Consider the following 11,174-nt stretch of genomic DNA (forward strand, 5'->3'; position numbering starts at 1 on the left):
AATAATTTTTTTTTTTACATTTTTGTCAAAAAAATTGTGAATAGTAAAAAAAAACATTTGTCTATGAGTAATGTGTAAAACTTTAAGCTCTATGGCACTTCTTTTGGGTCACTTAACGTTCCACGTATTTTTAAATCTTTCATCTTATTGAGAGCCGTGTAATGATAATTATTACTCAACGTTATAAAATGTATTTATAATAGCTTTGTTGAGGCCATATGTTAGCAAGGCTTCGGATTCGGAGCCAGGACTCGAGACTCGATGGAGTCGGTTAATTTTGTTGAAGTTTGTTTCGGGAGTCGGGACTCGAGTAAGACTCCGTATGACTACCCGAGTCCCAAATCCGACGTGACCAGTTGTCAATTAGGAACTGATAAGGGCGCAAATTGTAGATGGTAAAGGCGGAATAGCATACTAGAATATTTTCCAACCATGCATTGTGGGTGGATGAATTATATGACGCCCCTATAAGTGGATTGCTAAATATCCACTTTATGTTAGATATGAAATGGGTAAAATACAAGTGTACAGTCGTAGCTGGACTCGGGATTTGGGAGTCGAACTCAATTTTTTAGCTGGAGTTTAAATTCATTCCAGTCCCGGCCTCGGCTCGTCAAACGTAATATAAATGTTTGGCTACGGAACTCTGGGGCTTCGGCGACCCTGCCCTGAAATTATTCCAACATAACGTTATGGTAAGATTCGAACTCCCAAACTCCAACAAACTTTGTTTTTGTACAAACCAGTTGAAGCGCTGAAAGAGCAACTGCTGGGTCCTTATCATCGTGGATGGATTGGATGAAGCCGAGTCAAGCGAGATGCTCGAGTCTTCCGGAGCTTGCAATCCTCTGAATAAATGCAAAGTATCAGCACAACTGAAGCAGTTGATCGGCGGGAGTTCGCTCCCGGATGCAACTGTGGTGGCCACCTCTCGTCCCCGGCAAGGCCAGGAACTGCACAGGAATGTCCGGCCTAGGACGGTCCTCCAGTTGCTAGGTCTTGATGAGGATTCCAGAGATGAATTGGGGAAGGATGTGTGTCGTGAGCTGTGGTCGGATGTGAAGGAGCAGATCATGGAAGCTCCGCAGGTTCACGCCATCTGCTATGTCCCGGTCTTCTTCCTCCTTGCTGTGCTCTCAATCCGAGAGGCTCTTTCAAGAGGAGGAGCAAGGGTGCGGCTTGACTCCGTCACGAAGATCCTGGTCTGCGTCCTCGACAACTTCCTGGATTCGGAATCCATGCGCGAACAAATCACCGATCTCCCAAAGCTGGCCAGACTGGCCTTTGTTCAATTCCGGAAGCGAAAGTACATCTTCGACAAAGCGGCGCTTGCGGAGGTTGGACTCAAGGGATGCCAGTCGTTCCTCTCCACCTGGAAGAGCGGCTCCGGGGTAAGGATTTTCCAGAGCAGCGAGAAGAGTTACTTTAGCCACCTCGTTTGGCAGGAGTTCTTCGCCAGCATCTACATTCTCTTCTTTGCAACCGAGGAGGAGTTTCGCGTCGTTCTTGCGCGGCTCCGGAAGCGCAGGTGGGATATGGTGGCTCGCCTCCTCTTCGGACTTTGTCATCCCGCGGTGGCCGATCGGATCCGCGCGATCTTTGACGTGACCAATGGCGTAATGACGTCACAAAGTCAAGAAGCGCTGGTCGCGCGTGCCGCTCGTCACATGCAAGAGGTTAGAGGCAACGCGCTCCGGACGCAAGAGAAGATGCACAAGCTGATGAAGATCTGCTCCTGGATCCACGAGATGGAAGTTGGAGGGTGGAGGATTGCGCGTTATCTTCCTGGAGAGATCAGCGTCCGAGGAGACGTCTTTCCGGGAGATGCGTCAAGTCTTGTAAGCGCCATAAGAACCAGTGGAAATAGAGTGATGTTAAACGTCAGCAACGGGACGACGTTTTTCGGAAACAGCTTGTTTCTGCTCTTCGATGGTGTTTCAAAGACAAACTCATCTGGTTCTTCGGGGCCTAGCACTTCTACAGCCGATGTGGGCCCGAAAGTCCAGGTTTGCCAGTTTGTTTTGTTTTACTTTGATTTTTAGTTTATAAAATATAACTAATAAATTAGATCACGCTGCCTAAATTATTTGAATACTCTACTGACTTGTGTTTGTATGTCCAGTTTTGATGTATTTCTTAAGGGTGTCCCTTTTATTAGGGTTAAAACACAATTTTTCTATTTTTTTATTTCGGCAGGATGGGATTGTAAAGATAAACCGATATATCGACTTTCTCTAATAAAAAGTGGAAAATTAACCCGTGTGTATTGTTTTTTAATGTTCACTTTTTATGTTTCCACAGCTGAGACGCGTTTTTCTCAGTCGAAACAAGATTGGGGACCAAGACGCGAAGGTGGTCGCCCAATGCCTTGCTGGGGCCGAGGTAATCTACATCGATCGCACACAAATCACCGAACGTGGACTTCTTCACATTCTACAAGCGATCGCTGCCCTTCAACCTAACGTAAGAGTTAAGTTCCACTCGGGTTAAAGCAGTGGTTCCCAAACTTTTTTTGGCTTGCGGCTTCAAAAAAATCTTAACTATTTTGCGGCACACTTTGAACAGAACAACAGTAGAGAAATTTTGGCCCTTAACACACGACAAGCTATATGTAGATGTCTCAAAATTATGAATTTGTAATAAATAGTGCGTATTTAAGTCTAAAATGCTTACGTGTATGCCTCTTGGTAATACAAATAGTCAATTTTCCGAAATTAACCCAGTGATTCCCAAACTATACCCAGTTATTCCCAAACTATAAGTGCCACGGCACACTAGTATGCATCGAGAGATAGTCAAATGTGCCGCAAAACTTTTTGTAAAGTTTAGGTAGTTTTTCAGTAATGCGGTGTTCAATGCTTAACGTGGAGCTAGTTTTTGGTACAATCCACAACAAGATCTATTGTGGTCAGGGGAGGTTCCAGGGGGTTAGCAATTTGAACTACGTGAATGCAATAATTTTTCGCAATTTGCGCGTTACGATGTAACTTTGTGACGTCACGTTGGGACGTAACCTTGTTGCGTCACGTTAGGACGTAAATTTGTGACGTCACGTTTTGACGCAACTTTGTCAAGTCACGTTTTGACGTAACTTTGTGGCGTCACGTCTGAAAAAAATGCCACGCCCTTAAAAAAAAGCTAAAAAAGTTAAAAAAAGCAGGTTTATGGATAAAAAAACAGCAACTAATGCTGAAGATGACGTATTACGTGGGTGGTGGTCACGGAAAAGGGTTGAGAAATACTGCGTAAATGTAAGTTTTTCGGCGATATTTTACACAAGATTTTTCCAGCTACAAGAACTGAACTTGACTGAAAACGTCATCAGCGACAGAGCAGCCACTTGTCTCGCCCAAGCGCAGAAGTACGCCCAATGCTTGTTCCTGCTTCGATGTCAAATCACGCCCATCGGAATCAATCTGATTTGCAACGGCATAATAGAAAGAAGCACCCCAGTAAGCTACACTTTACCTAATCTGAATGCCTAGAGCAGCGTTTCTCAACCGGTGCGCCGCGGCGCACTGGTGCGCCATGGAAGGCTGCTAGGTGCGCCGCGAGCGAAGGGAGAAAGCATGTCGAAATAAGTCCAAAATTAATCGGAATAAGACTTTAATGGAAAAAATAACGTTTTTAGTCCCAAAGGCTTTAAGTCCTTTTAAAGATATGCAACTGAAAAACCCATATAATAAAAAATGCAGGCAATTTGAGAGAAATATCGGTACACCTCAAAAATTTCGCGCCCGCTTCGCTCGTGTGGTGCGCCGCCACGTTTTCGTACGTCTCTAGGTGCGCCCCCGAGTAAAAAGGTTAAGAAACACTGGCCTAGAGTAATATAGATACGATCAGGGTCTGATAATATCGGTTCAAAACCTATACCCGATACTAAGTAATAGCATCGGTAACTTATGCCAACTTTTATTAGGCATTTAACACAGAAGCAAATTTTGTCCCAGCTGAAAACCATAAGAAAACAAATCATTGGCACTTTTCAACTGGATAATTTTCTTTATTTTATTTTATCAAATCGCTGTACTTTTCTTTAAAATATCGGGTATTAGAATAAAATACAAATTATATTGGGCATTCTTAATTAAATCTTTGTGTGTGTATTAGTGGAGGTCATTTTAGCAGTTAAATAAAATGATGTTGTGAGACATTTTTGAGTTAATTTTTTACATTGCTCTTTATTAAAAGCAGGTCGTTTCCATTATAAAACAACTTCCACTTAAGTGTTTCAACTTAATTGTATTTAAGCAAAACCAACAAAGATGTCAACTAAATTGAGACACAAAATGTAGTTATTTCTAAAAATTAGGAAAATAGGAATCTACGAAACAGCGTATGTGTCTAAATAGTGCAATCCGACCAACCTACCCCCCAACTAAACTATATTTCGATTTCAAACCTTTTTATCGCAGATTCAGGAGTTAAACCTGCGGGGAAATCCCCTCAACGAAAACTCGGCGTCCGCCATTGCGCAATGTTTGCACAAAATCCGGGGACTTTACATCCACGAATGTGGGTTGGACGCCAACTCTGTGAAATGCATCGTGAAAGCTGTTGGTAGTTTAATTACCCCGGTGAGTTAAGAGGCCTTCACAGTGTTGTAATGACTTAAGTCCATAACTTAAATTTAATTTAAGTCCATAACTTAAATGAGTAAAGTGGAGTTATTGTATATACCATGGCTTCAATGCTTTGTATCAAATGTGAAATATTCTTGCGGCAAACAATTTTTATTAAATGTACCAACATTTGAATCACCAATGCAGGAAATCTTCATCAGTGAAATAACATTGCAACTGGTCGAGAAAAATATTATTGCTTGTCAGCTATATATTTTTCGCCCAGTTGCAATGTCATTGACCTGATGAAGATTTCGTGTATGGGTTTTGAAATGTCGGTACATTTAATAAAAAATATTTGCCGGAAGAACAATTTAACAATTGAAGTCATTGTGTTTAAATGACATAGGCCTAACTTACTTTAGGTTTTTTGGTTAAAAATACTTGACATGGCTTGAAGCTTTTGTACAAAAGACTTGATCTTGTTCAAATGACTTGAAATAATTCTTTTTAATGAAATACAATTATAGTAAAATTAGGGGAAACAAGCGCTGTTTAAATATAAATGGTTTAGAAAATTAAACTGTTTTAAACTGCAGTGTTTTTCAGGGGACTTTCACACTCTGTCTAAAACAAATCTTAAAAAAACGCCAAAGGTAAAACAAGATCCTTCAATAAACAAAAAAATACAAACAATACAACAACAAAACACCCCTCCCCCCTCCACCCCACCAAAAAAACATTAAAAGCTAAAACCAATCTTTGTAAACTACATATTTATTCAGATGGAGGACCTCTATCTGCAATACAACAGCCTCGGTGACCGTGGAGCGGCTGAAGTAGCAGCTTGCTTGCACAAAGTGAGCAACGAACTTCGTATGGATCACTGTGGAGTAACTTCAGCAGGCTACCAGCTTCTATTGAATGCTCACCAAAAGGCTACACAGGTCTTTAGTTATCACGTGTAGATATTGAAATTTAGCAAATGAGTCTAAAATAGTGGCGAAAGAAAGCCGGAACGAACTTCTGGTAAATTAATTACTCCCAAATTAATTGAACAGCGTTCCAGTTAACGAATTTTCGTTTGCTTGCTGCACCGGTGAAAAAATGTCTTTACCTGGCCATTCCGCTATCTAATTGCATGTAGGGGAAAGCGGGGTAAAACGGACCCCCGGGGCAAAACGGACCCCTCACCTTTCTCGTTAACGAAAATTGCCAGCTTCAATATTTGTTTTCTGAACAGTGACTATCGTCGAAAAAACGTTTGTCGACAAAAATCAGACTGATTCGATTTCGCATAAACCAGGGAGGGTAGAAAATGTGTTTGGGGAATATTGATATAAGGATAGCGCAGTAAAATGATGCGTTTATTAGTAAAGTTCAAGTAAAAACGGAGTTACTTTTTTTGCTAAATAATTTGTAGGTAAGGGTGTGTTTATTAATCCGAAACAGTTGGCGTTTTAAGTTGAACGATTTTAAAGAAACCAGGTTTTCATGCGACTGATAGTGTTGGGGCAAAACGGACCCCCAAGCGGGGCAAAACGGACCCCTCACAAGTTAATCTGTTATTACTAGCCTCAAACTGCACTGTTTGTATTTTTGATTAGCCTTTCAGTAAGTTTTACCAAATTCTTTCAGTAAGTTTTACCAATAATTTAACCAATATCTGTTGTAAAACAGCTCGATTGCTATTTGTTTTAGTACATGAGTTGGTATACATTAAGATAAATATAAAGCAGTTTACGTACGGTACGGCCTATTTATAACCATGTGACTTATAAAGAGTGACAATGCTACCAGTACTTAGTGTAGTGCTATTTTGTTTGTTTTTTGTATGTTTTGGCTTACTTTAAACATTTTAAAGCTATAAAGGCGCCATTTAGGCTATACCATTACTTAAATTATGACGTCACGTTGTGAAGTAACTTGTGACAATATCTCTGAAAATTTCTACTCGTCACTTGAACACAAATCCTTGATCCGGCATTTCCACACAACAAGGCACATAAATTATATTTTATAAGTGGGGTGTGTTTTGCCCCGCCAGGGGTCCGTTTTGCCCCGTTTAAAAATCGACAACAAAAGTTAATTTATTCAGAAGGTATGATTCTTTCAGTTGTTTTTTTAGCATAGGAGTAACTTTCAGTAAGACCTTTCAGTTGATACCCTATTCATCAAAAAATATTTTGTGAAACTCGTAATATAACATCTATCCCTTAAGGGGTCCGTTTTGCCCCGCCTTTTCCTATTCGTTTTAATTACATATTTGTGCGCCATATCGAAGAAAAACCTTAGATTTCTGTTTTTGACTTCCAGTTATGACATAACTTTGTGACGTAATTTCTAAAAAAGACATCCTTTCGGCGAGTAATTTATGCTACTTTTGCCCGTGGTTTGCAATGTATAGCAGGGCTACAAACAAACAATTTGAAAATGATCCCCCAGTCAAGTGATTTGCAAAATAACTTTAGTGCGAACCGTGTGAAATCATTTGTCCAAAAGACATAAGTCAAGCCATTTAAAGAAAATAAAGTCATTACAACACTGACGTATGGAGTCTGCATTCAGGTAGACCAACTATGTGAAGAGCTAAGTTCCAACACTTTTCACTTTTCATACGATATTAGGTAAGATAATTTGAATCAAAACACGCTTACTAAATTGACCAAATTAACTATTAGTGGGCCTATTTTCAGACAACCCCACCGGAAATAACTAAAATAGTATTTATTAAAATATTAATTGTTTTCACAGAAACCTGAAGTTTACCTTGGACACCTTTCAGATGGCAGCGAAGAAATCAAACTGGAAAGAGATTCTGGTTAAGCATATCTGTCTAATAGCACCAGATCGGAGCCGATATGATGTCAATTTGATTCGTTTATTTACCTAGCCTTCGTATGTATCCGCGTGATATTTGCCGGATTCCAAAATATTAATTTGATTTACGTGTCGATTGTCTGACTTCGCTAATTTTAAATGTTGACTTGTTTTTATTTTGCCTTAAAGCAGGGTTTCTTCAACTTTTTCTACCGCGGACCCCTAAAATTTTCTTTCATCTCGCGTGGACCACTGTAGGCAACAAAAATTAAAAAATGACGTCATAGATTGACGTCACAATAGAAATATACTTCATAAATTTGCTGATTTTGGTCCAAAAATGCGAAAGTAAAATGGAGTCTAAATACATTCAGTGCAATACCGTTTTATTTTTAATTAAATTGTTTTCTTTAATGAAGGATTACTTCCTAAATATGCACTAATATTTTAATTAGATCTTCATGGACCCCTAAAACTAGTTCACGGACCCCAGTTTAAGAAACCCTGCCTTAAAGGCTGCACACAAGAACCCGTCATATTTACTTTTATGTTTACTCAAATCGTGCACTGTTATGTCGCGTTGTTGTTTCCTAAATGTGATCAGGACAATTTACACTTTGATATCAAATAAGAGGCATTTTTTCTAGTAGCCTATTTCTGACACTACTGTGAAACTTTTATAAACTTTATTGCTTTTTTGTAATATATGCATTTTCACAAATACAGTTTACATTGTTTATATTACGGAGTAGATTTGTGATTGAAATGTTTGTCAATTTTGCAAACACGTTTTCAAAGAGGCCGATATTTCCAAAACCAGGATCAGACTCCTTTGAATGGCTAATGGCATTAAACAGAATTATAATATTTCTTCTTAGCCTTTAAGCTGACCAGTGGATAGATTCTGTTCTAGTGCCCGTAGAAGTATATGCTTGAAGCGGTCACGTCGTTCTACTCGAGCATATTATATTATTTGGGTGAAAGAAGCAATTTTTTCAGCCGCGTAAAGAAGTGCGAATTTTGAAGTTCAAAATTCGGTAAAAATAGCTTTTTTTAAGTAAAACATACAGTGGTTTGTTTATTAAATTGCGTTTAGAACGTCCCTCTGAAAACCTAATTTAAGTAAAGGGTCAAATCGATCGCTCAGCGGATAATTTTTTTACAGCATCATAATTTTTGCGGTTGGCGTCAGGATTGGTTAAATTACCCCAGTTTGGCATTTTTTTTTTAATTTTTGCTCTTATCCATACATATGTGGCGTTACTATTCTACGTAGCCAGTGGATGAGCAGATATCTACTACAAGGCCGAAGATGAAATCTAATCGGGCTCAAATTTGTCAGATCGACGGAATGAGCTGTAAGAGCAGTTCCTTTTTTACTGTCGGAAGAGTTTTAAGAGTCGCCGTGAAACCCCAAAGACCTTTTTACCAGCCGAAGATCAGATGAAGTTATTATTGCTCCGAAGCAAAATTCCTCGACTATAACTCCACCAAGAACCGAATTGAAATTTTAATCAGGCAGGAATGGCGAGAAACGCACAAACAAACGAACAAACAACAAAAAGAAAGGAACCAACACGCGAACACGATCCAACATCACTTGAGCGGTCTCACAAGCAGCAGAAGCAGAACGAACTAAAACCGAAACTTTGAAATTGGCCGAAACGAGCGAGATCAGTCGGTGGACGCCGTGGCGCCGTCTAGCGGTGGTGTGTTTTCGGCTTCACGGACCATCCCGGGTTGTTGAAGGAACTCCTTGAGACTTGGAAGCGAAGATTCTGCGAAGCCAGCGCTCATATCGCGACGCTGCTGGGGAAGGTTGCCCAGACTGCTCGGAAAAGTTTGTATATTATATTAACTGTTGCTACCAGGTAAAAAAAAAATACTAAAACAACACAGCTCCTCTGTGAATTATATTTTTTCAACATTTCGGCGACCTATATTTTTTTTTCAAACATTTCAAAGTAAAATTTTACACATTTTAAATGTTCAACTTAGATGCGAGTGTATTAATCAACGAACACAGTTCATCTGGTAATTGTAATTGTTAACCAACGTTTCTGCAACCTATTCAAGTCGCTTTCTTTAGGGTAAATGACCACACGTTAAAACATTTGCGATGACGAATATAAAAAAAAGCTACGGTCATTCGTTATCGCAAAACGTCTTTATCGCAAATTGTTTTATACGAGTTGATGCTCGCGTTTTAAGGCTGACCACCGACGAGTAACATCTGATTAGTGCAGATACCCGATGCCGAATAGTGATATCTGTATTTAAGTGATATAGGTGAGGATTACATATTAAACTGGCGTCCATATTTCGGTCATGGTTTGTGATTCAACGTGATCAAGAAAAGGGTAATTCTTCATAAATACTAAGTTAATAAGGTTAATACAATGGGTGCCTTAGGAAAGAATCGGTCATCCTAATCAGGATTAAAGTGCCTCAATGCCAGGCTAAAAAAACAACTACAGTCTGTGGTGAGGTTCGAACTCACGACCTCCGATCATACCGGGACTGTTGCTCCACCAACTGAACAACACAGGCTCAAAGGGAAACCGTACGATTGCCTGCTGCGTGTGTTCGTACTTACAACCTCATATTAAAGAAATTAACACTCGTAAAATAAATAAAACAATTTCCTAACGGTGACCAGGAACCATTAATAGCGATTAAATACTGACATATTTCATAAAAACAAATTTAAGAATGCAAAGAACTACACTGAAATACTTACGACGGGTCTTTGACCGAAATTCCAGCTTGACCGGCCGACCGGTTTGTTTCTGTAAAAAAATTACACTGTTAATTGATAAAAAGTGCTTGAAAACTTGAACGATAAAGCTACGGTGAAGTTGTCGGTCAGACTCTAAAACTAGTTTAATTTTTATATTTATCGAACCCGTCGGATAAATTTGTAAGTTCAAGTTTTTTTTTGAATTTTGCAAACTAGTAATGAAATTAGATAGAAGCTAAAAAAATTCGTTCAGCATTATGTTAAGATAGAAATGCAAATTAATGGTTTAAATAAATAAAGGTGAATAAAATTAAATCATATTTTAACTTCATTTTAAATCAAATCAAATTTGGACCACATACAAGGTACCGGTATCTAAAAAAAAGGTACCGGAAAATGTTTAAAAAGAAAAAAATATTAATTATAAATCTCCATTACCCTTGAGATTGTGTACAGGCTTGATAACGCTTGTCGTTCCGCTCATGGGTTGTCCAGATATAAGGCCAGTCACCTCCCTGAAAGTAGAAAGACAATTTAATAAGTTAAAAATCAACGTTTGGCTTTCTCGTGAAACGTTTCTACTCAGAAATTCTTTACTTTAACGAAAAAAAAAAGTTATAGTTATTTAATACAACAGTTGAGTTTGTAATAATAAGAGGTTCAATATTCAATAAACCAGTTTACACAGGAGAGTAAATACAGTATATACAGAACCTCATACAGGTGTTGGTAATTGTGTAAAGTGTTGAACACAAGAACAACAACAACACGCAATGTTCGCCCAATAAATATATCGGAGGAACCGCAAAGTTTCTAAAATAATTGCTGTTAATCCGCCGCTCGAAACTTGGTCAAATATTTTTTTGGTAACTTACTTCAATACTTTAATAAATGAGTCAAATATTTTTTAATAAATTAGTCAAATTTTTTTTGGGTAACTTGGTAAACATTATTTTTTATATTAGTCAAATATTTTTTTGTGACTTCGTCAAATATTTTGTTTGTTGGTAACTTAGTCGAGCGATTCCCAAGGTGCCGAGACTCACTTTGGT

The 11,174-nt window shown here is 38.8% G+C and overlaps 1 protein-coding gene across 1 annotated transcript; it reads left to right on the forward strand.

Annotated features, from left to right (window-relative positions):
* The first annotated feature begins 782 nt into the window (after positions 1 to 782).
* Positions 783 to 8,021, forward strand: LOC146146662 (NACHT, LRR and PYD domains-containing protein 12-like). Its single transcript, XM_083386955.1, has 6 exons — positions 783 to 2,006; positions 2,302 to 2,463; positions 3,291 to 3,452; positions 4,416 to 4,577; positions 5,348 to 5,509; positions 7,317 to 8,021. Exons 1-6 carry the CDS (start codon positions 819 to 821, stop codon positions 7,386 to 7,388), a joined length of 1,908 nt encoding a protein of 635 aa, XP_083243081.1. The 5' UTR covers positions 783 to 818; the 3' UTR covers positions 7,389 to 8,021.
* Positions 8,022 to 11,174: the final 3,153 nt, after the last annotated feature.

The sequence above is a fragment of the Ascidiella aspersa genome, chromosome 4 (assembly GCF_963924565.1).
Source record: "Ascidiella aspersa chromosome 4, kaAscAspe10.2, whole genome shotgun sequence".
Lineage (NCBI taxonomy): Eukaryota > Metazoa > Chordata > Ascidiacea > Phlebobranchia > Ascidiidae > Ascidiella > Ascidiella aspersa.